Below are 24,907 nucleotides of genomic sequence, written 5' to 3'. Positions count from 1 at the left end.
TATGAAAGCGACAGATACTCCAGAATCAGTGTATGGTTTAGGGAATAGTGTGGTTAAGGTTTGATGTCATGACACCTTCCACACGGCTGACATTCTGACTACTTGTAATTCCAGGAAACAGGTGATACTAAAAACTCAAATCCCACGATGTTTTGGTTGGGGATATGTTGACACTTTGTGTTCTGCCTCATTTATTATGGGCTACTCTGATAAAAGCAAAATACAGAGTTGTGTGAATGCATCGTAAAGTGCACTGATTTACAACTGTCTGTGTTATTGTTGACATAACAAGAAGGTTATGTCAACAACTACGGCTCAAATGATCTGAGCCCCAATGTAAACTAAGAGGTTGTTTTACCACGCTGGGAGAGAAGCAGACTCTCTTCCCTGCTTGCTTGTATGTACATGTGTACTGGCCTGGGCTGTATGCATCCTGGATATTCCATTCCGTATTTATTTTGAATACAACAAAAATTAAGATGGATTGATCATCAAATACCTTTCCGTTTTGGCAGAGGTCAAATTATCACCGCTCCTCCTCAATCAGCGGATTGGATACCGACTGCATTCTGCATCTGTGCTACATGAACTCATTAACAATGCATCTGGAGCGCATATAACCATTGTAGTCTGGCAGCGTGGGGCAGCTCCACCCTCACAGAATCTGGCTGGCTTTTAAGTGCTGAACACGTCTACGTCACAGCGACTATATGTACAGTTGTCGTTTATTATTTCCAAATTCTACCTAAATTCTCAGGAAAATCATTTGTATTCATCAGGTTTAATTGTAGGTGTTTTCTACTCCTTGCAAATAGTTTGTGTCGTCCCTTCATTTTCACAAAGCTCTCTGTGTGTATGTATTGTGCGTATACATTCCTCAGTCACAGCTCCATCTGTTTGGAGGAAGAATGGAGAGGCCCTCGGCAGACCCCTGAGAGGTTTAAAGTATGCCCGCCTCCTGCAGTCTCCAAGCAAACACACTGAATGCTCCACTCGGCTTTGGCGGGCCGGCTTTAATTCAGCCTGGGCCTCACGAGAAGGTGAACCACTTGGACCCCATCCAGGTAAATGGCTCAAACTAACAGCTATGAGCCATCAGAAGACAGCACCCTCCACCCTCTTCCACTGGCCCTCCCTTTTGTTTGTGAAAGCAGCCTTTTATCCAGGGACAGGGTGCCGGTAGGGGACGTAACAGCACTTGTCCTTGTGAGAAATATGACCACCAGTCTGCCACCTTTACAATATCCTTAATTTCCCCACGATGACTCACACTGCTCCCTCCCCTCTTTTCTCTCTCAGTATCACTCGAAGTCTCCTGTGAGGAGAGCCGTCGGCAATGTGGCCCTTGTGCGCTTCTGATTTACTGATTGGTTTTAGCATTAGCGACCAGTCCTCCTGAAACACACACGGACGCACACGCTCTGAGTGGGGGCGCACACATTATCTATTGTCACACCTCTCCTGTGGCTTCTAGATAAAGCAGTTACAAGCTGAGCCTGGACGTGGATGTTATGTCTTGACAATGAATGGATGCAACAGAGGAAGTAGAGAGAATAGTGTTTCTATTTAAGGAATTCACAGAAAAGAGAATTTGGGAAGTAACTCTTCAAATCATATGCAGTTAGTTATGAGCTGTTTCTTACACAAACACATTTGGTAAGTTGGTTTGTTTGTATTGTTATGACATGAAATTCAATGTTACAGAACAGTGGATTATAATCTCTACCGAAACATCACAATGTCTTTAGTGATATTTAGATGTGTTCACATCGGGTATCTGCTGCCCCTAGGTGGCCAAAATACACGTTATGGCAAGTTCAACGTGAGACTATGTAACTTTTGAAATAAGAAAAAGTATAAAGGATTGAACTTCTAATTAATAAATGAACTGAATGTACACTCAAATCACTGAGGGCTACAGACCCACTGTGAAGAGAGACGAGTTCCACAACAGCATAAGAGGAACAAAACATACACATACGGGTGTACAACACAGCAGGACCTGAGTTTCAATGTGCGTTTAAGTGGTTCATTTGTCGGAAAATGTCAACCTCATGCCAACAAACCATGAACCTGCTGCTTAGCGAAACATGACACGTGTGAACACTCGGAAAGTTACATAATACGCACATTTCTGGGTTTTGTACGACCTGTAACAGGAATGTATATCAGCAGACTAACTTACAGCACTTCATTGAGGTATATATTTATATATATATATATATTTATATTTATGCCCATCTTCACACATCTGCTCAGCTTCACAAGTATGCATCAGTTGTGATGTTTCTTTACGTTCTATAATCACACTGGTCTTCTCAGTGTGTGTCCTGTTGACTTTGTTTAACATATCAGACCGTTGTGGCCTTTTTGTTTCCTTGTTATCACATGTCAGAAGCCATCCTAACAAGTGAAGGTTACACACCAGCCACTGTGAAGTCGATAGAGGACAATAACTGGAGGCGTCCTGGTGTCGTTAAAGTGGTCCACACTCAAAGTTAGATGTTGACACAGCTGTATGCAAAAACTAGCTGGATGCAGTAATCAGAATTTGACCTTGTGCCCTTTCTGCAGTGTCTGGAAGTCACATACCAAGAAAGAACCACACAGGGAATAAATGTTGAACAGCTTAAAAGTTAATTAAATGCCGTTGAGGAGTTTGAAGCGGCTTAGGTCATGTGATCACCAAAACACAAGACAGAACCAATACATCTTTAGAGAAGTAGATGTTCCCTCAGAGGTCTTTTGTAACAAAAGGGATAAAATGACCTAGAACACACATTAATTAAATAATGTAATATTTTTTGTATTAGAAGTAAACCTTTTTGCCTCTATTGCTTTAAGAGTGGAACAAATACAGAACTAAGAACGAGAAGAATACCTGGCAGGGTTCAACCCAGCAACAGAGTTTAGTTTGGCATTATTATACTGGGGAGATTATTCCCACTATTTTACAAAGCGTGAAACATTTCACTCTAACTTAACAAAAAAGTAAGGTCTGATTTGGCCTATTAAACATGCCACTGCAACTCTACAATCATTTTAAAAGAGAGCAGGTGGGTGGATGGAGACATGATATATTGAGGCAGTGGACGAAATCTTCATTCAAGAAATGGCCACAAGCTTCTTACTCTCCTCCAATTCCATTCTCCCAAAGCCCAGAGCGACAAAACTAAATTCTCTAGCAGGGCTTTATGTTGCCGCTTACATCACTTTCATTACAAAGACCAGCGTCTTGCACTTTAAAAATATTGCTTGATAAAAGTTCAATATTTAAAGATTGAGGGCGCCCTCTGGTGAAAGTGGGTTGCATGTGCATCCTGCATGGGGGGGGGGGACAGGTCTCATGATGGGCTTCTGAATAAGACACTCAACATGTTTGCCCCTCTTTACAGATTGTGTGGTAAATAGAAAAGTTGGACAATGAGCAAGCAACAAATCCACTTTTACACTGTACCACATGCATGTTTATTAAGGGTCAACTTCACTTTTGCATTAAAAAAATAAATCAATTTCAGGTTAAATAGTCAATGTTTTACAGTAATGCTTGAGTTTAACAATACATGCAGCATATTCATTTTAGCCAAAACTCTGTAGTAAGTAAACAGGGCTGCTACATAGTAATAGAACATTGGTCAAATGAAAACACTAAATGACGGTTTGGAATAAACAAGCGTTGCGGCTTTGAGGATAAAATGTTTAGCGGGTACCATCTTGATTTGGCCCTTCAAGAATTTAGGATTCAGAAGATCGAGTTGCCGTGAACTTGCGACCTCTGACATTGAGCGTGAAAAGCGCTTTTTAGGTTTTATTGCACGCATTGTCGGTTTTCCCATCAAACACGCAAGCATTCTTTAACTTTTAATTTATTAACCCAATTCGGTCTTTTCTACGGAGACCAGGAGAGACAAGGTAGTTGTTTTCCTCTCATGGAGACTAATCTCAAAATTACATTCCAAGAATGTATAATATTATATCATTTTGCAAGTCTTCCTCTGACCTTCTGATCCGGCCCCTCCTTCTCTGGTTATTTCTGTAAGCAAACTCATGAAGTATTCACAACTGTAAGGTAGCAGAGGTCTGTGACATTGCGTTGTAAATGAAAGTGTTGTTGAAGGGCACAAACTGGTGGCTGATGATCTTGATGGCCTCTTGAGCTGCAGAACCTACAGAAACACCATTAAACACCAACACAGAAACATGTTGCGTTCATCAGCACGGTTAAGCTGAGGCATGCTTTGGTTCTTTCATTTCTGAAGATGAGATGAAATATTACCTCCCAAAAATGCTGCAACAGTGTGTGGCTCTGCTGCACCATATCGACAGCTACAGAAGGGTAATAAAAGTAGTTATTTGCCGGAGCCTTATTCCTTCTGACCAGTAAAATCAAACTGTGGCTGTAACTTACAACTCATGGATGTAATCGTCTTTGATGTTGACGTTGAGGCTGTACTCCTGCAGTAGGCTGTTCACACAGAGCTTCAGTTTGCTGATGTCCTCCTCCACCTGGTAGTTATAAACTCCTGAATAGAGAGTAATGGTAATGTGGTAAAAGATGGGGGAGACGAATACGATCATTTTGTTTGTGTGTCGTGGCGTTACCTGGGTAGCGGGAGTGCAGCTGGTAGAAGCGGTCTACAGAGCGAAGCATCAGGTAGAAGACCATCTCGCTGTCTGGGTTGTCCATGCTTGAAGCTAAGGGCACATAGCCATTGTTAATATGCAAATAGGTTTGTAAATAAACAAGACTGAAACGTTTTAATCAAAAGTAAAATTAATATTCCCAACTTACTGATTTTATCTTTATTTACTGAATCCACACTATATTCTTCAGCCAGAGATCTGCAGCCCACCACTCTTAAAAAGGATGAGTTCTTACCTAGACATCAACACCTACGGTTAATATTTTACTTTACTGTACAGCGATAGAGCACATCTTGTTGTATATGGTATTCTTGAGTCCGACAGGAGCATACAGGGAAAACATTACAAATCTCTCTTCATGTTGAGAGATAACTTTTGTAGTCAGAAAAGGCAACAATACTGCATGATGGCAACACATGATGAACCTGGTGCTTTGAATCGCTGCGAAATACAGCAGATTCACACATCATACCAATCTTTGTACATACATGTTTGTCTTAAAAACATCTACAGCGGGTCCATTTATATAACATTTTCATTCTCATGAATAATCAGATTAGGCAGTGTAATAAAAAGCTGCTGTATTTTAAGTACAGATTGTTTTCCCCAATATATTTATGTACTGAATGCTGCGTTTATGTAACAAAGGATCCTAAAATGTATGCTTCTTAACACTTACAGAACAGTTTGATGTCCTTCTCAGAGATGCTTTCTGGGGGCTTCCGGAAAATAAAGGACACAATTCAATTTTGGTCAAAGACATACAATATGCGCAAGACTAACCCACAAAAACAGTTTTAGGGCCCAATGTATTATAGCTTAATAGTACCACTGCAGCACTGATTTAAAAAAGCAGCAAAGATTACTCAAACATCTGAAAGAAATATTTAAAAAAACTATTTTGTGGGACACACACATTTTCTGTTAACCTCAATTTGTTGGATAGCTGTACATCTATTAACCACCTAAGCAGCTAAGTGCACAATGCCAACAACAGTAATATGAGGACATTGGTTATTAAAAATTGTTGATTGGCCATTACTTGATTAAATTAACCTACCTTTCCAATAGACTGTAATAAACATTCAACATGCTTAGACACAGCTAATGCATCCTGCATGGCCTTTTCCCTGTAACTGAAAGAAAACACACAAAACAGGTTTATTATCTTATCATGACCCGGAACGACATCAGAGAATTTGTCAGGGATACTTTTCTGTTGCACGAAAGAATCCACCTTGACGGTTAGCACCAATATGCTTCACACTTACACATTCTGAAGGTTGATGAACTTCTGAGAGTCTGCGATCATGTCTGGGATGGTTCCCCGTACAGGTAGGCTTCCATTGCCTTCCTTGGAAGCAAATTCCTTGACAGCTCGCAGCATCACCCAGAAGGACGGGGTCTGGTAAACAAACACCAACACAATTAACTCCACAATAAAACAAATGTCTCAAAAACATCTTATTTGAAACTATGATATAAAAATAGGAGTATATATTTTAAATAGTACAGGAAAAAAAAAAAAAAAAGTAAAAACCTGTGATGTGATGTTGTTGCACGCCTTACTATTGAAGAGGTCTTCGACAGCACTAGGAATCTGACAAAAACAAGCAAAGTTACCAGAGGAGTTTCACGAGACTGGTAACTTTTAGTTAAACTTTTGTTTGGAAAAGGTGAGATGTGTTGAATGGGACCCAACCAGGAGTATTTGAGATCAGGCACCTTGGTGGGATTCAAAGCAGTATTGACGTTCTTGATGGCTTCTTCAAAGTTTTCTTCATCTTCTGGGACACCGTTGTCGTTCTTCAGGATCCCTGAAGGAACCCACATCCCATATAAATTCACACACACAGTTAAGTCACTGAACTTATAGGAAAATGCAATTCAGCGTTTCACAGATACCTTTCCGAATAAACTGTCTAAAGGCCTCCTTCTCCATGTAATTTTTCGGTGGCTGACATTTGTGCTACAATGACAAAATACATATTATTATTATTATTATTATTATTATTATTATTATTATTAGGCATACATATCAGTTATTGAGTATGTTTCAGAAATCCTGGCACTGTACCTCACTGAGCCATTGCTCCAGGTGCTTGGCAACGATGATGACCCATGGCGTGTGACTGTGATCCTGCAGATTAAATAAAGCGTGAAATAATATCAGTTGTGGGACGTGTAGTTTAAACTGATTAATGTCAATCAACAAATGACATGAAGCTCACCCTTTTGTCCATGCTGTCAAGATTGTAGGACTCGATGTGCTTCTTCAATTCGGAAAAAGGCTGGAGTAACCTCAGGTCCTCCAAAGCATTGTCCGGATGGGATTCGATCACTGAAGAGAAAATCACGGTCACACCACCACAGCCACCTCATGTTTATTCTATGGAACAGCCTCATTTACGACATGTTATTGATCACAGTAAAGTATTTTCAATAGCTTGAGGTGTTCCCCAACTGCAGACTGAAAGCAGTATCCCTGTATAAATCATACCAGTTAATCGTTTAGATTAAAGCTGGTCATTGAATGTGTTAGTGTCGTAAGGGAGTTGCTGTTGAACTAACCTGTGTGCTCCTCCACCACCAGTCTCATGTAGCCGATCAGGCCGTAGCATTTACAGACCAGGAAAGGTACAGAGGCACTCCACAGGACTGATGCGAGCCTCAAACATGTGCTGTTGGATATGAGAATGTGAAATGAATTCAACATAAAAAACTAAAGCAATGTTAAATTAAGCAGTATGTGGCAGGGAAACATGGCGGACTATGAAGAGGATCAGCCGCCATGTTGATGTAAATGGATCATTCATAACTAAAAGATTAAAATGAATGACTAATAAATCCCACTAAATCCTACACATGGTGTAGAAATGCTCGTAGCACAGTGATGGATATTTAGAGATTTCTATCAAATTATACTAAAACAATTATGAATTTAGCATACTGAAAATAAAAAGTGAGTGAAGATGAACCATATCTGATACCTTTCTGGCAACTGGACCCCAATAACTATGGTAAACCGGTTGAAAAACTCTGGATTGTTGTCCAGAAGCTTGTTTGGACTCTACATATGGAAGAGAAAACAGAGGGATCTCTGTCACTATCAGAGAAGTGACAATGACCTGAGGACATGCAGCTTAGGTTAATTAATTACTCTAAATAGCCTCTAGGAGGGACTGTGAGTGAGAATGGATGTCGGTTTCTCTGTATCAGTCTCAGGGGTGAACCCTTCCTTATGTCTGCTGGGATCGACTCCAATTTTCAACTTAGCCATACTGAAACACTGTTCATTAAAACTTAGATACCAACCTCCTCGACAAAGTTTCCAGAGACATCACTGTTAAGTTCTTGCAGCAGCTCAGAGGCGGCCTGTGCTCTGTTCTGCAAAATAAAACCTGAGGTAAAACAAAACGAGGAGCGATGCGGGTGGCAAAGGAAAGGAAAATGTGCACCTGTTCATAAAACATAAATGAATTTACTTCAGCATAACATACCTTTCCAATGCTGTTGTTGCTAAGAAAAAAACTGAAAGACAAGATCAGGTGAGTGAAGACACAAACTAGCAATGATATCCAAGGTTAGGATAATAATTTTAAAAAAAAAAGTCTTACTTGTTTCCAACATCTTCCCCAGAAACTGTGTGTCCATCAACAATGGTGAATGCCCCAATACCTGACGAGGAGATCAAATGATGTGATCACAAAGATGCTTCCAGCAGCATTATTATCGGCGAGGAGCCACATCGGTTTTACCTGGAAGTACCAGATTCTTCAGTATTTCTGTTCCAGTCGCTGTTGCGTTGATGAGACACACGTGTGCATTCTCCAGTGCTTCTTGGCCGTGGTCGCCCCACAGTCTGAAATATCACGTGGACAATTCACGTTAATGAAGCAGTTCATCCTGAACCGCTGTAAAAAAAAAACATACAGGAAAAGCACCAAGCGAGGAGGACTAAATCCAGCTTGTATATCGCTGCCATAGCAGTAGACTACCGCACGCCTTTAGAACCACCAAAGACATTGAATGGAGGGTTACGTGATGTCAGTGACGGTTGTCATTAGACGAGCCGTCACTTCTGAAGGAAGAACAAACACCAAACATAAAAACAACCCATCCTATTAGCATTATGGCTAATCCTCTAGCTCACTGATGTTGCATTTGTCATAACGCGAATGGTGAGCTAATGCTGGCTAACGTTAGCAGTGATGCCTCTGCTGGGAAGTCCCAAAGGAACACGAAACCTACAGCAACGTTTAAAATTACCTGAGTTGCCTGTCGTATTTCTGTTCTTTGGAGGCTTTGATGGCTGCCATAGTATCCTTTCAACGAGTGAAGTCTAAGGACGCATTTAAACTTCCTCCTAGAAAGACAGATTCGACACAAACATACTCGTTCTTAGATCTGACATCGCACTTTCGACACAAAATCTCACCCGTAGACTATGAGTGGCACCAAATATACAATTATGACAATTATAACAGTTATTTCTATAGACAAAGAATCTGGAAGTTTTTAATAGTGAAACATTTTCTAAAGGCTAGGGCAATGTCATGAAATTGTTAATTTTACCTTCAGGACAAAGCCAAAGATTCAATTTGAGAAAAGGAACATATTTGAAAGGTTAGAACCAGAAACATACAGACATTTTGTGAAAGAAGGTGATTCAAAATTTGATCCTTAAACGAATAAAAATATTTTCTGAATATATTTACTTTACTTTTACTTTATTTGTTTATTTTTCTCGAATATGTACATAAAACATGTATAACTATTTGTACATACCTTTGTACATTTTTTAAAAGAGCAGAATAACAAAGCCAAGACATAACAACACGCCATACATTGTTCGAATATTTCTTAATTCACTTCACAATTAATCGACAACAGCTGTAATTGTATCAGCTCTAGCGTTGATTTGATAGAGGTGTACATCAGTGCTTATATCACAATAAAATTAAAATACATTGGTTCACTGTACATGTTGGAGAAGTGGATGCAATCAAATATTTAAAACAGCCACAAATAAACATGACAAAAAAGACAACGTGAAGAAATATACATTTGTACTTTCCATGTGTGATATTCCACCCCAAAGTGTGTATGTCTAATCCATGGTCTAATGGTCCATTATAATTAGTATAATCATCTAATTTGTCAATTATGATATAGTTCATTTTGATTATAGTATAATACATTATATGTTGTATACACTATTTATGCCATCATCCAAAAACTGACCTACTAGACTTAAGGTCTAAAACCTTCGACAGGTGTGCAATCTGCGTGTGTGTGCGCGCGTGTGTGCGTGTGTGGGCGTGAAGGGGCGTGTCATAAAGGGGATAATTGCCATTCCCCTTCGGCCACTAAATGCGCTTCATCAATAGCTGCGCGTTCTGATATATCCGTGTCCGTCTTCCACCTGCGCGCCGGAGCGCAAAAGTCAAAGCCCGACACGTTGGTCAGAGGTGAATCCGCGAACAGGAACGATGACAGGGAATCAGTGGGGATATGGAAAAGAGGACGGTAAGATCTCACACAGCACGCGGGCTTCTATACTGCTTTCCCCCCGAGATCCACTGTGGAGGCAATTAACCGTTTATTCGACAATGCCACACATGGTTACTGTTGTTTATTTTCTTTTTAAGTGGGAGGATATGCGAGATTAATACGAGATTAGCCACTTGCTTACAGGGATGCCTGCTGTCACTTTACACCGACTCTCCACCCGATCTTCACTGGGCTCTTGAATGCAGGACATTGCATCGCATCAGTGTCACGGACAATTCAAGACAAGTTGCTCCACTTACTGTGGAGCCTTGTTTGGGATGAAAGAGACAGTTACGACTCAAGGGATCCCTGATTCATGGCTAATCATGGGGTTAGTTAGTGGTTTAAAGTAGCTTTAAATTAGCTCTATTGAATTAGAAACTTAAATGTTCTATTCCTGTAATGTAGAAAATGTATTTTTTTTTATTTCTCATGTTTTTTCTTTTATGATAAGGTCCTTCAGTGTGGCACAAGAACTATCCCATTGCCGAGGGGGACCGTCAGTCTCCCATTGACATTGTCCCTCACCAGGCTATACATGACCCAAGTCTGGACCCGGTTGTCCTGAACTACGATCAGTGTACTTCCATGAAAATTAACAACAGTGGACACTCTGTTGTTGTGGAGTTTGAGGACTCGGATGACCGCTCAGGTGAGAATAATCTGCCTTTGACATGCCTTTACTTAGAACTCTCACTTTCTTTCTATTTTTTTTTTGAAGAAAGTGAGAAATCCCACCACCAAACAAAACTAAACTAATCAGTTAAAATGCATCATGTGTTAAGATCTGCACAATCCACAAAGGTCCCTCTTAGGTCTCGATGTGGTGAAAAGGTATCTGTTGTCAGCCACATACAGTGGGAATCTATGCTAAAGGTTGGCTTTGAAAAAAAACACAAGCTTGAAAGTTGGGATTACCTTGATTTGCAAACCTTGTGCATAACTGACCATAATCGAAGGTTACAAATAAACCCCTGATTATGCTGCAGAGAAATGCAGCCAGCAGTTAACTGTATGAGCATCTGTCTGCTGGACAAGAGATAATAACCTCAGGTGATCTCAATGGTTATTATGACCCCATTTGCTTTTATCCCTGGGTGGATCCGTGTTAACCACCCCATCATTAACATGAATAATAAACTCAGAAATGTTGGTCTGTTTGGCTCAGACAGTTTCCTCATAGGAGACAAGTAGCTATCTCCAAAGGGGATTAATGAAGGTGGAAACCTAATGCACGTCCTCAGCACTTCTCCGCTGGTCTAAATTAATCTCACAAATCCCCTAAATCTGCTGTTGTCAGTTCGCCTCATTTAGCCTGTTTTCATATATTTACACATGGTGTTCTGTGTTAGTTTTATTTGATAAGAAAAGGAGGATGAATTCAATTACGTCAAAATATCGTATATAAGATGTGTATATTTAATTATTAAATGAGCTCAAAAATCTGTCTCTCAAAATAACGGCAGTTGATTATAATTGATGCATTTCTCAGGTATTACTATTAATGTTATTAATCACACGGTGCTTATTTATTTGAATATGGACCAAATCAGCATTTTGCTCCTGGTTTCATTCATGCCTGTAGCTAATCTACCCGGACCGGTGTGGCCTGTTTGTCAGAAAGATGTATGCAGCACCACAATGAACAACCGTCCGATTAGACAGATCAGACTGGCGCTCCCGCCCAGCACTGTAAGCCATCGGCTCTGAAAACATTCTGTACTATTCTGATGATGGGCTGAATGTCATCACGACATTCACTCAATGCAACGGCTCATCCTGGCCAATTCTTGGAGCTAAAACCAAGCTTTAACATTGAGCTCTTACGAGAGACCATAAAGCACGCTGTCTTTCTGTCGTGGCTCATGTCTCGGCTTGGAGTTTGAATGGAGTATGCTGGATTACCAGGATGACTGTACAACGCTCACACTGGATGCTCTCTATAGCTTTTCCTGAAAAGCAATTTGTCACACAGGAGTGTGTGTGTGTGTGTGTGTGTGTGTGTGTGCGCCGAACCTGTTTATTTTACTTCTCTTCACATCTCATCTTCCTCAGTGATCCGGGGAGGCCCTCTTGACAACCCCTACAGGCTAAAACAGTTTCACTTCCACTGGGGCGGAAAGGGCTGCCATGGCTCTGAGCACACTGTTGAAGGAAAGAGCTACGCTTCTGAGGTCAGTGGCTCAATACTTCACTGTGTCAGCATCCAATCACCAAATCCCAGAATAATCCTTTTAGATTCTAGTGTAATAAGGTAAATGTGAGACCATATTTTGGCATGAAATAAAACCATCAGCTTACTACAAATCCACATCTTTTTAATCTCACTTGATTTAATGTATTTCACTTTAAAAGCCAGCCTTTTTTGTACTCTGTCTCTATTTGCCCTTTTAGCTTCATTTAGTACACTGGAATGCTGTCAAGTACAAGACGTTTGGGGAGGCCGCAACTGCTCCCGACGGCCTCGCGGTCCTCGGCATCTTTTTAGAAGTAAAATGTTTCTCTTAAATGCTGCTCCATTGTGCTCCTTTTCCTCCACATTGTCAGCTTCACAGCTGTACTGCTCTTATGACAACTTGTGTGTGACGCTGCAAGCTATGTTTTAGTAAGTGTTTCCGCTTTGACAAAAATAAAGATTCTGGTAAATTTTCGATTATACAGGCGTAAAGATTTTGTTTTCCTTTGAAATTCACAAATCAAATCCAAAAGCAATCTCATCCATTACGTAAGACAGGTGACGACCACAGGTGGCTCCACGTGATAACAGACGCTCTGTACACGGTGAAGTTCAAGGTGAGCACTAGACGGGATTTTACATCTTTTGGTTGCTCTCAGCATCACGGGCGCTTTTTTAAAGCTGTTGTTTCTTTTTTATTTTGTCTTTCAGGGTAGTGTTGCAGATTTCAAAGGTTTCAACCCCAAGTGCTTACTGCCCAGCAGCCTCCACTACTGGACCTACCTGGGATCCCTGACCACACCCCCCCTGCATGAGAGCGTCATTTGGATTGTCTTGAAGGATCCAATCACAGTGTCTGAAAGACAGGTGTGTGTGTGTCTGTTTTAATAAGTTTTCAGCAAATAAAGCACTTTAGTAGCTATTTATTATTCTGTATTATTCTCCACTGTATAAATTAAAATCCAGTAGTGGGGAAACCTGGCGCAGGTTCTAGTTCCTCGACTAAAACTAGCTCTACCAGTACTGCTGAAAAAAAGGGGGGTCAAAAACTCTAATAAGAGTAGTCAGTTGAGGCTGACCAGTTAGCTGTAACATCCATGTTTCCTGGCCTGTTTGGCTGCAATAGGCTGCAAGGATCCAATGCCTCGTGTGTGATCAATCCAAAAATGTAAGCGTCGGTGGGTGGAGTTTACCTCTGTGCTGTAGCGTGTCCATATACTCACTGAGCATGATGCTATATTGAGAGATCAGTACAAGAGCAGGGATCATTTATAGGGGATGCCATGTGTGGGCCCGATTTTTTTTTTTTTTTTTTACTCACCCGCTTTTGCGCTGCATTTAATCAAGTACCTCCAGGTAGATGACAAGTTACGCTGACTTTGACAGCCTGAAGCACAGACATTCCAGGTCCCTCTGCGAGCTGGTCCTGTGGCAACTGCTGCCAGCCTCTGGATTACTCGCACACATTTTTAACTCATGGGCCGTACACAAGGAATCAGGAGTTCTAGTGACGGTGGCACCTCGGGTGTAGTCGTCTGTAAACCCATGTTTGTAGCATAGCTGGGGGTGAGGCTTACGCTAGGCAACTGGCCTCTCAACCTATGACTCCGGTCTCAAGCCTTTGATCCACTCCAGCTGATTATCCTGATGGACGGATGGCTGGATATGTGCAGGGCTTTAATTGAGAAATGCTTGTATGGAGGCGCAGCAGGGAAAAGCCCTTATATAACAGGGTATTATTTTGTTTGTTAATTTCCCCTCATAATGGCAACCATAGAGGTGGAAGGGAAATGGCATAAAGAGGTTCATGTGTGCCAGGGTTTTCAATTTTGAAAGGGGCGTAGAAAATATAAAATTGAACAGTTAGTCGGGAAAGATTAATTCATTGTTGGTTTTGTTCTTTTACACTTCTGACACGCTAATGTTGTGCAAAGAGCCTTTTTAAACATCATAAATGTAATTTCTAAACAAAAATATGGATAACATTTTCTGTCTGTCTCTCCAATGTAGCTGGGCAAGTTAAGAACACTCCTGTTCTCCGGAGAGGAGGAGAATGAGAGGGTGCACATGGAAAACAACTTCAGACCTCCCCAGATTCTCAAAGGCAGGAAAGTGCGTTCCTCCAATTAATGTGACCCCCCCAGAGGTCTGAAGTCAAAGATTATGTGGTGTAAATTTGACTGAATGAAAGGGAAACGTACAAAGAACTTTTATCTTTGTATATTTTACTAGACTTCTGCACAGAAGGACCGAGCTGAACAGTTCAAACAACTGCTCTGGAATCAGTACTGAGAGTATAGTAAGTTTTTATATGCTTAAGACAGTAAATCAATGCAGATATCGTAGGGAGAGAATTAAATGAGTTAGGGATGTACAGAGAGGGGTTTTTCAGTCTGTGGGACTTCGAGGCCAAATGGATATTGAGTCAATGCAAAGTTCAAGTTCAGCTGGAAAAAGAGTTCTGTGGAACTTTCCATTATACAAGTGGTTTGGCAGAACTCAGACAATTAAAAAAATCCATTAAGGATTGAACAGGACTCAAATCCCCCAGGGTGATCATTACAGTACTGTGGTCATGTGTACTGCATGGAATGACATAAAAGATGTACAATACAGTTACACACACACACACACACGTCATATCATAACCATGGGAAAATCCCAACACAAAGGAAGCAAACGAGTAATAGTTAAACGTATCGTAAAGGGTTACATAATTATCAGAGAAACAAACATCAGTGAAATCACGCCATTAAGATTACACCTACGTCATCAATCTTGTGAGCAAAAGATAAATTGGATACGTACCTCTTTGAGCATCACACAAAGGTGCTGTTTTCTAAGCCTGAGAATGCTTAGTGTTCTGCAATGGGAGCCAGTTTCGGTCAAACAAAAGCGCTTTGAGAACAATTATTAAAGACATGGGAAAGAAAAGGCACATTTGTGTCGCATAGACCACAAAAACCTGGGTGTCGAAATGAAAGCCATGGCAGATCAACAACAAGATTACAAAATATAAAGTGGCAAAACAGCAGCAGGTTCTCTCTGTACAGAACAGGACCAAAGGTCAGGGCTTCGTGTTAGTATACAGAATTTAAGCCATACAAACAGCACAGGACCAAAGGGGACTGAGGCCTTGACAGCAGGTGCTTTTTAAGGCCTGCCACTAATTGGCCGTTTGGTTGGGGAGGAGCCAGTCAAAAGGCTGCGTTCCCAACCCCACCACATTTGTAGTTCGTTTCCGCTGATGTGTTTGATGGTAGCTTGGCAGCTCCAACAGATGGTTGGCGTTCGTCAGGTACCACGACGCGGCCGCTGGTAGCTACAGAATATTAACACAAGCGTGTGGCCCCCCTGAGGTCAGAAGCTTCAACGGCACAGCGACCAAGCATTTATTGAATGTTTTAGGTCATGAAAGGGATACAATGAAGCAATATAACAATATTAACGTTGCAAGTTTGTTATTTGACTAATATGTTTCACATTATTTTAACAAGCTGTATGATAACGAAAATGTAAAAGTTGAATGTGTTGCAAAAGCTTGTAAAAGGTGCTATCATATGTACCTAATACATTGCAAACGGGTACCATTCTGCCGTCCCCAGATACACTGCCTTGGCCTCCTTACTGATCCAGATTGATCCCTCGTTGATCCAGCCCTTTGCTGTCTGATACCCAGCCCCTGTGAGCATAGATCCCCTCCAGTCCAACAATCCCAACTGAGAGGGGGGGTTCCCCGGGTTGTGTTCCTACTGCGCAGGAAGTGATGCCTGGAGCCGCACTCGTAAACGCACACTCCAACATGTAAATGCCGGGTGTCTCACTTGGGAGAGTTATGGCTTCTTTGTCTAATGCAGGTCCTTATTCACATATTTTTAAGGTATAGCAGTAATACATCTATTTTCTTTCGATACAATAAACAATGGCATCGCAGGTATAATTATTTGATGTTGTTTATGTGAAAGAACATTAAAATTGCAGTTTATGGGTGGTTTACTTGTTTATTTAATGTTTTAAATCATGTTTGATGAATGAAATAAATAAATAAACTTAGTATTACAGTCTGTTTTCCCAGAGTAATATGTACACACACACACACACACACACACATACACATGTACAAGTCCTTTTGTATTTAATCATTCGGGATATTCGGTTTCAAAACAAGACAAAGGGCACGTTGTCGCCAGAAGAGTACAGGCAGTGTTCACCTTCTTTGTGTAAGGTGCTATAACCGGACCTTGTACCTGGTATCTACAAAAGGAAAGCATTTGAACCGAAGAGCCCTTCAAGCAAATGTTTAAACTCATTCTTGCTGATGAGAAGTAGTAGTACTGAGCTCAGGGTAATAAGTAGCCAGGTTGTAGCCCAGAGGGATGAGGATTGAACAAGTGGAACATGGACTGTGACACAGTCAATTATTTACTAACTGCTTGTTTAAAAGTTAGCCACTTTTATTTAGCCCTTACAGTCACCCTTTTGGAATGCTTTATATTTTATAATATCAATAGAACAGTATTGTAGTAAATGCACATAGGTGTGGCTGTATCATGGAGGGAAGCTGTTTGCTCCTATACTTGTGTTTCTGTCTTGGTTTTCTCAACGGGACAAATGGAGACCGAATGTCCTTCTATGCTTGCGTTGATTATTATATACCCCTCACACTAATGTCATATACATACGGGTAGAAAGCTCCCCTTCTCAAGCCAGAGATACACATACTTAAATCAACAACTCAATGTAACGGAATCTCAATGCATTCATTCTGAAAGAGTTTTCCATTCACATTTGGATATAAAATGATAAGAAACATCAAATATTTACATTTCACTATCTATCTACGGTTTTGATCTTGGGCAGTGGGGAGTATTATTATTTTAATACTAATACTAATTAATTCAAATATGTGGCTTCAACACGTGTTTACAAGATGGAAGTGTATTTGCAGAGTAAAATACACAAAGTAGTATAGTTTTTTAAGAAGCCCGTTTTTAAATATTGAGGCCGGATGTGACGTAAGGAAACCACGGTATGTAGACTTCTTCTTTTTTTTAAATGGTGTTTTTGTGTTTGCCAATGAATTGAACTTGTGTCGGTCATCCTGTAGGTGGCAGCATCTACTCTCTGTTGTACCACATGCAGTGAGAACTGGTTTGCTTTGTGCCAGACAATGGTTTAATTTCAATAAAGAAAAAATAAACCACAGACATCTTGGATGCACAGGATTGGCTTCAAGTGAAAATGATGTATTTAACAGACTGACTACCGAAGTCGCTCATTTCTTACATCCAAAGAGACATCTATCAAATTTGCTATCAGGAACACTTCACTTTGCCTTTGTCCGTCCTTCATGCCACTAAGCAGCTATTGTTTGATCCAAGAGGTTGCATCTGGTTTCATGTCCATCTTATTGCTGATGGCTGTGGAACAAAAACAGTAGCAGGTTAATGAATAAAGAATGAAAGTGGGTATGAGGGAAGTATATATCTAACATACATTCTCAAATAATCCTTCCAAAATAGCATTAGGGAGCTTTATTGAGACTGAGAATACCTGAGCAGGCACATCATCGGCAGCCACAATCGATGCGCCATGTAATATAATATCACAGTCAGATCTCAGAAATAGAGTCAGTCACAAGTATTTTTAGCATGAGGATATCTACTTGCTTGTTATAGGGATTCTTCCCAGACACAGCAACATCTGAGCCACTATGAAACACAAACCTACAGGACAATTTTTTATTTAAGTTGGTGGTCAGATAGAATCCAGACACACTATATTTTTTTAAGAATGTCTGCATAACCAATGTGTTTGAAATAGAAATTCAGAGTGACCTTGTCTGCTGTACATTTCAGAGCAAATGGTTTAAGAGCACTACCTAATTTAATGTTGCATTTAACCACAGCCGAAGCCATGAAGTTTGACAGAGGAAGGCATTAACAGGACAGAAGGAGATTACCTCAAATAATGCTGATTGCATTATGGAAAGTGTACAATGCAGTGTTTTGATCCCGCAGTAGGTAAGTGAGTAAAATATTTTCCCCTCTGTTGCTTTGTGTTGATCCCCAACCGTGTGGTGGGGAAATACAAAAATGCGGCAGACACTTTGAGTGAGGGTAAATTCAAATTAGAATTTTGAAAATTCTCCAACCACATGTTCCACCAATATCACAGTCACTACTTCATTTGAACCAGACTGCTTCGCCAAACCCTCTAATCTCACCATTTTTAAATCAATCCACAGTCTTCGCAGACTCAGTCACGTCTACTCTTGCAGTAAAGCTGTAAACAGAACTCATTATTCCTAAATCCCTTTTAAGTTTTCCAATGTTGTCAAGGACGGGGACTCTATCTGACAATCAGGGGACAAGACCAACGATGCAGTTGCCATGGATACAAACAGCACATGTAGCACAACACAATTATTGGCCAGCTCATATCTCCCCTACTTGCCTATGAGCCGGTGATCCATCGGCATCACCCTGTCAGAAAATAAAACATACTACAAAAATATCTGACCCTTTTTCCCCCTAAACACCTCTGTGGCGACACCCGTGTTTCTGAATTCATTATGGAGCTTTATTTAGCAGCAGGTTATCTATTTCTCAGTGAACAGGCCTGTGATGTGCAACTTATTCTATCTACGCACACACACACACGCATACAAACACCATGTGCCTATCCTGGATGCTGATGATTTGCCTTCACCCCGGTTCATGGTTGAGGTTTTAAGGTTCAATTGTAACAACTATATACACCTTTTATGGGTTGTGTATATACACCAAATACCAATAAGGTTGTCAGGCAGTGTCCTTGGTTCCCAGAGTGGGTTATAAATCACAGTTGAGGAGGTGAGGTGAGGGTCCTTCTCTTGGGCACTCTGTTGGTGGTCTCAAATGATAATGAAAGACAACACAGCCTCTCGGCGATGGGAGAGAGGTTGTGATCTGTAAGTTTATACTTGGCTGTCAACTGATATACAATAAAAGGCTTTGATCTATGGATCATGTTTCGGATAATATGTGTTAGTTCTCTCCGGCCTTGGTATTTGTTTTTTAGTCTTATTTGTAAATGTTGACTGGAGATGCTGACACTCGGTTTGTGAGCAGTCGCAGCCTGATTCCAGACACCTGATCTTCACAGTGTGCGCTTACCCAGCATTGAGTCACGACATATTCCGGGTCGGCAATAGGCACCTACATGGTCTTCAGGAAACTTGTCTGACTTCACACGGTGACCCTTACAGCACCTTGAGTCAATCCAAGATCTCAGTGTTTGCAAAAGGTGTCCATGGCAACACACACAGTCAGCGCTGCATCACGGCTCAGTGGACCCTGTTTATTTCATACGCCGCTGTTTAAAATCAGTGTCTGACACATTTGGCTTGCTGAATAGATTCATAAGCCTTTCAGTAATAGACGTAATAGTCTGATATTTAAATCCAAGTTAATGAGAGTTTATGTAACCCAATAGTCACAGAGGCACACGAGGTCAAGGCTGATGCCTGCCAAACCGTTTCCCGGACTGAGTGTTAACATGATACATTTAAAGGCATCGTTTTCGGCTCTACCATATACATTTTATTAAAATACCACTGCTGACCATTTGGTTTTGAATGAATTAATGTCAGTATAAGTCTGACCTTTTTAAAAACTTGAAGCTTGTGAGGCTGACCTACACACAGTGAAGCTTTGAGCTAAATGTCTGCATGTTCATAGTGACAATGATAACATGTTAATGTGTTGCAAGTCAAATTTACCAGATTCATCATATCAGTTTTACATTTTAGCATGCCAACATGTCTTATTAATTAGCGCTGGAAACGTACCAAATCTGAGGCTGATGTAATTGCCATTATTTCTTGCATGTACTTATACCAACGAATTTGGCAAATTTACATTTTGACCTGATGGTGGTGCTGGAGAAATAAGTTAAGGGATCAATTATCTGCAATCGATCCAAAAATTGAGTTCACTTGACTGAAAAAGTATTAAAGTACTAAAAGTATTAAAACACTTGTAGCACTAGAGGAAGAGTCGTTGGATAACCAAACCAGTGAGATAACAGTAAGTTTCGAGGACCATGGATGTCTGTTTTTGAGGTATTGCAATCTGAAACAAAAGTGACAGACCAATATTTCTGGATAAATATAACAGATGGTCGAGATGAATGAAGTCAGATGTATTTATTTGGCCCATGAACTTCAGAACACGTCCTTTATTTAATTTCAACTCAATTGAAGCCATTTAGGCAGACATTGACAAAGCTGATTACATTTCCTCCCCATATAGACTAACTGAGTGATCTGACAAATGAATGTGTCTGACGGGGACAGACCAGTAAGATACTGTATGTCTCACTGGGTTGTCTCCAAAAAACCTCACAGGCTTTTGGCAGGTTTGATCCATCCTTCATCTGCTATCTGCCACAACTCCGACAACCAACCACCGCCAACACATTCGAGTCAGAGGGGTCAGCGTCACAAGTTTCCAAGATCCCTATCCCCAAGTCCACTGGGTCAGAAATAGTTCCTGTTAGCCTTTTATAAATCAGAGTGTGTTTCTATAAAAAGACTCTGGCTGACCAGAAACCTGGGCTGAAGCCACATCACCCTATCTTTAGCTTTATTTATGTCCTGGTGTTGACAGCGCCACTTGCAAAGCTTTCCAGTCACCGTTCAATAGGTCACATGTGTGCCGAACCCTCGGCCCGATGTTGGAAAGCACCGCGGAGTAAAAGCGGTAATCAGTGGGCCTACAGTGCCGGCCGGCCCGCATCCCTGCAGAAACAACCCGCCTAACAGCTGCCGAGTTAACGGCTTGATGGTTCTTGCCCTCAGATTCTTTCCATCCACTTAGTGTTTATGGAGCTCTCATCTGATGACAGATAAGCATGTCCACTATTGTGAAATGACGATTAGCTTTATGTCACATGACAATAACTATTGTTACAGGAAGGCGGCAAAAATAGATGGACCCATAGCTGTGGCTTTCGTTGACTAATGTCACCGTCTGGCTTATTCTAGGGTTCAAAAGGGAAGATAGCGTCATTAGAAAATAATACTTTCAATTTAAATATTTTTCTACTACAAAATAAGACATGAAAAGGATCTGGATCAATATAAGATCAATACAGACAAAGATGGATCTAGTGTGAAAACAAAGAACCTGAGGTAGACAATCATGTTTGGCTCTTTAACTTAAGTGAATGAAACAAATACATTTGAAATGTTAAACAAGGTAGTTAGATGAGTCATTGATTGTCTTCAGCAGTTGAGTGTGTGGAGATTTAAGATTGGATGTATTTATAGGAGCTCATTGGAATTTACAGGAAATGTCTGGCTTACAGGTAAAAAAAATAAAAATAAAGGCCAAGCTCTCAAGATTGAGGTCATCCCTCAAACACGTTATTAGAGTGCACCTTTTAACACACTGTATACTGAGACACAGTTTGGAGCTACCAATCAAACAGCAATGCTTAAAACACTGATAAAACTCCTTTGGCAGTCTGGGATCCATGAGCTTTTCCGTCCATGGGCACCTCTCAATGAAGGAAACCCTTCTGCTTCTATCTCTCTCCTTCAAACCACCGTCTCATGCGTTTTGGTGATAATATTTCGAACCAGATTTTACCCACAAGGAGAGCAAAGTCTCATCCCAGCCAAGCAACAGTTCATGGCTGATGGCAGAGGCCACATTCAGAGTGAACAGAGACAGTGTAGGTGGACTCTGTGTGTGTGTGTGTGTGTGTGTGTGTGTGTGTGTGTGTGTGTGTGTGTGTGTGTGTGTGTGTGTGTGTGTGTGCGTGCGTGTGTGTGTGTGTGTGTGTGTGTGTGTGTGTGTGTGTGTGTGTGTGTGTGTGTGTGTGTGTGTGTGTGCGTGCGTGTGTGTGTGTGTGTGTGTGTGTGTGAGTGTGTGTGTGTATGTCTTAATGTATGAGTGCCTGTTGTTTCTTTAGCATCTTCATGTAATCATTTCTCTTAACCTTATTTTCTATTTATAATCCCCTTATGAAACATTACATTGTATATGTGCTGAGTTTTATGGGCGCCATCATTTAAATCCTTCTTCCAAGAAACTGAATGTCAGAGCTGGTGGATGATGTCTGTATAGATGAGTGATTGGAAAATGTTTTGATATAGTAGTTTTGCTGCTAATTAGCCTTTTCTGCCACCACCACTATCAGGGGATGGAGGTCTGTGGTTGATATGCAGTGGCTTTCACTTTATTACAATAATGTGGACGATTTCCTTGTAAATGTTAAGAAATTACAAAAATGACTCAATGGACTCTACAAAATCTATAAAATCTCTATGTAGGTTTGAAGAAAGTGGACTGAGTATTCTTCATGCATGTTGTTGAACAACAAGTGACATTGCAATTTTTATAAAGTGGAATCTTACCCAAGTGAAAAGACACACAACGGGTTCTATGTTTCCATAGAAACTGGTTGCTGGGTAATAAAATCAAAGCAGTGGAGAGAGTAGAGGATGATGATAAGAAACCTAATTTCTATCCTCTTTGTTTCCTTTTCATGTCCAATTCCTTAACTGTTCCTACACAAGCATATCACACGGTATAGTTAGTGTCACAGAAAAGTTTTCATGATGCTTTTATAATCAACCTTTGGATATTGTCTCGTTCACCTGTGAGATTATCTCTTCTATGGTTCTTTCCACTTGTACAACACACTTTGCTATGTACCTTCATCAGGCTCTTTCACAAGTGCTGTGTGAAATATACCAAAGCAATAGTCATGCATAATGTCTTTGTTCTGTTGTCCTGCAATTTGTAATAAAGGAATTACAAGCCTGGTGATATGTTTTATATTTCTAACTGTCTCCAAATCACATGAAATGTATGAAACTAAAAATGAATTTATCCAACTAACCAGTTCACCTGCGTAACTTCTGGAGCAGTGACTCAGGAGGAAAAGTGGCTCATCCGTTAATTGGAAATGCCAAAAATAATGTGTTTGTGAAATGATTACATTACATATGGAAGAAATGAGTAGGAACAAATCTGATTAATCAAATATACATCTTAACAGAATAATAATGTAAAACACCTATTTTCTGATGAATTTATGAAAGGTTTTATGAGATGTAATTGACAAATGAATAAGAATTCAGCAAACCTCAATGACTGTACTGCTGAGCTACCACTGAGCACTTTTGAAACCCCATATATTAGAGGGCGAGAGCAGCGTATTCACAGAGAATCGTGAAAGAGGCGGGTTGGCTTTCATATATTCCAGCTGCTTCCGCAAATTGTTGATTTCCAGCTTCCTGTCTTGCTGGCCTGAAAAGTAAGAGTGATCACAGTCCCTCAAATGCCATAAATAGAAAAAATGACGCATTTCATATGACAAGCAGTTTATATTGTCTTATACTGTCCAGGATATCAAATTACTACATTGAATGGATAATATAAAATCAGAGAACTGTGGCCCTTTGTTTTTGAGGGCTTTATCTCTATTTCAATTTGTAAGTGTCCCAGCAAACAATTCTGCTGCTCCTCTTTATTTGTACATTGTAATTAATTTTTATAATTTTCAAAAGGAACACTATGATAGTAGAGCATATCATCTTGCAACAGTTTAACTTAAAATATAAATTAATTGAGAATCTGTTTTTGTAAGAAGAAAACCTTTTTTTGAGTAGATTTTTGAATAAAATGTCAATTACAATCACCTAAAAGCTGTACTTAAGTAGAGAACTTGAGTTGACCTACATACTAGCAAACAGGAATAATAGCCTCTTGTGAAAGAAGATTAAAGTCAAAGGAAGACTGGATTGTATTTTTATTCACCCTTTTGCAATGACAGGCATGTTGATTGATTCTCAAAGTTTCCGCCGGATTGACTGTTAAAATAATGTTACCCTGATAGTGGACAGCTGGAGCACATCCAACACAAAGGAAACGCAATCTGACTTGTGTCGCAATTGCACAAATGGAAAGCCTTAACAGCCCCTGAACCTTCCCAACTGCCAGCATATATCAGGCAAACATGATTTACTGAAAGAGCATTCAACTGTGGAACAACTAAGAGCACACTGCGCGTCATGTGCAGCAATCCAGCATTTCTTGGTCAAGGGTGATTTTTCTTACTTTTTAAGATGTTAGTTGAATATTTACAAATCTTAAGATGTTCTCTTCCTTTCCGATTGGGAATTTTTGTTCCATAGTTAGTTAAAATGAAAATAACAATAATGAATCACGGTGGTACTAAAAAGATGATAAAAAGATAATTTCTTCTTTAGGAATTGTGATCAAAGAAAATTAAATTCCACATCAGCACTGTATATGGATCTATGTCCAATATCTGTACCTCTATAAATGAACATACAGCAATTCACTTTCTGATTTATACTTAACTTCATCTACTCCGAAAATGGCACACCCATGATAAAAAGTGTAATAACTCTGGAACTACTTTGTTTAATTGTAAAATTTCTCTTTGTGGGGGTAAAGGGGAACCCCCTGTGAGTGCTATGAGGTGTAACAATCCGTTTATATGTTACTGTTGAAA

General features: G+C 40.3%; 2 protein-coding genes across 3 annotated transcripts; one reads left to right on the top strand and one right to left on the bottom strand.

Annotated features, from left to right (window-relative positions):
• Positions 1-3,406: 3,406 nt before the first annotated feature.
• On the bottom strand, positions 3,407-9,072 carry nae1 (nedd8 activating enzyme E1 subunit 1). Its single transcript, XM_037450964.2, has 20 exons — positions 8,914-9,072; positions 8,403-8,506; positions 8,262-8,322; positions 8,145-8,175; positions 7,960-8,031; positions 7,635-7,714; positions 7,216-7,325; positions 6,876-6,985; positions 6,722-6,784; positions 6,550-6,613; positions 6,370-6,461; positions 6,185-6,244; positions 5,916-6,049; positions 5,705-5,780; positions 5,324-5,363; positions 4,793-4,879; positions 4,603-4,695; positions 4,409-4,523; positions 4,277-4,326; positions 3,407-4,166 (listed from the first exon to the last, which is right to left on the bottom strand). The coding sequence occupies exons 1-20, from the start codon at positions 8,961-8,963 to the stop codon at positions 4,057-4,059; spliced, it is 1,602 nt and encodes a 533-aa protein (XP_037306861.1). The 5' UTR covers positions 8,964-9,072; the 3' UTR covers positions 3,407-4,056.
• Positions 9,073-9,974: 902 nt separating this feature from the next.
• Positions 9,975-16,104, top strand: ca7 (carbonic anhydrase VII). Of its 2 annotated transcripts, XM_037450987.2 has the most exons (8): positions 9,975-10,173; positions 10,652-10,849; positions 12,253-12,371; positions 12,592-12,687; positions 12,928-12,990; positions 13,085-13,240; positions 14,384-14,485; positions 14,606-16,104. In XM_037450987.2, exons 1-8 carry the CDS (start codon positions 10,137-10,139, stop codon positions 14,663-14,665), a joined length of 831 nt encoding a protein of 276 aa, XP_037306884.2. In that variant the 5' UTR covers positions 9,975-10,136; the 3' UTR covers positions 14,666-16,104. The 2 variants fall into 2 exon arrangements, with proteins under 2 accessions (XP_037306884.2, XP_037306893.2); XM_037450996.2 differs by having other exon boundaries at positions 9,976-10,173; positions 14,384-16,104.
• The last annotated feature ends 8,803 nt before the right edge of the window (positions 16,105-24,907 follow it).

Source organism: Pungitius pungitius, chromosome 4, assembly GCF_949316345.1.
Source record: "Pungitius pungitius chromosome 4, fPunPun2.1, whole genome shotgun sequence".
NCBI classification, from domain to species: Eukaryota; Metazoa; Chordata; class Actinopteri; order Perciformes; family Gasterosteidae; genus Pungitius; species Pungitius pungitius.
This window is presented reverse-complemented; position numbering and strand designations above follow the sequence as displayed.

Excerpts from the sequence above, each read along its gene's own strand:
- nae1 (XM_037450964.2), bottom strand. The coding sequence starts at position 8,963 with ATGGCAGCCATCAAAGCCTCCAAAGAACAGAAATACGACAGGCAACTC. Across the intron at positions 8,323-8,402 it reads GAAGAATCTGGTACTTCCAG|GTATTGGGGCATTCACCATT; the intron begins GTAAAACCGATG and ends TCTCCTCGTCAG. Across the intron at positions 6,050-6,184 it reads GCAACAACATCACATCACAG|ACCCCGTCCTTCTGGGTGAT; the intron begins GTTTTTACTTTT and ends TTTGTTTACCAG.
- ca7 (XM_037450987.2), top strand. The coding sequence starts at position 10,137 with ATGACAGGGAATCAGTGGGGATATGGAAAAGAGGACG. Across the intron at positions 10,174-10,651 it reads GGGATATGGAAAAGAGGACG|GTCCTTCAGTGTGGCACAAG; the intron begins GTAAGATCTCAC and ends TTTTATGATAAG. Across the intron at positions 12,991-13,084 it reads TGTACACGGTGAAGTTCAAG|GGTAGTGTTGCAGATTTCAA; the intron begins GTGAGCACTAGA and ends TTTGTCTTTCAG.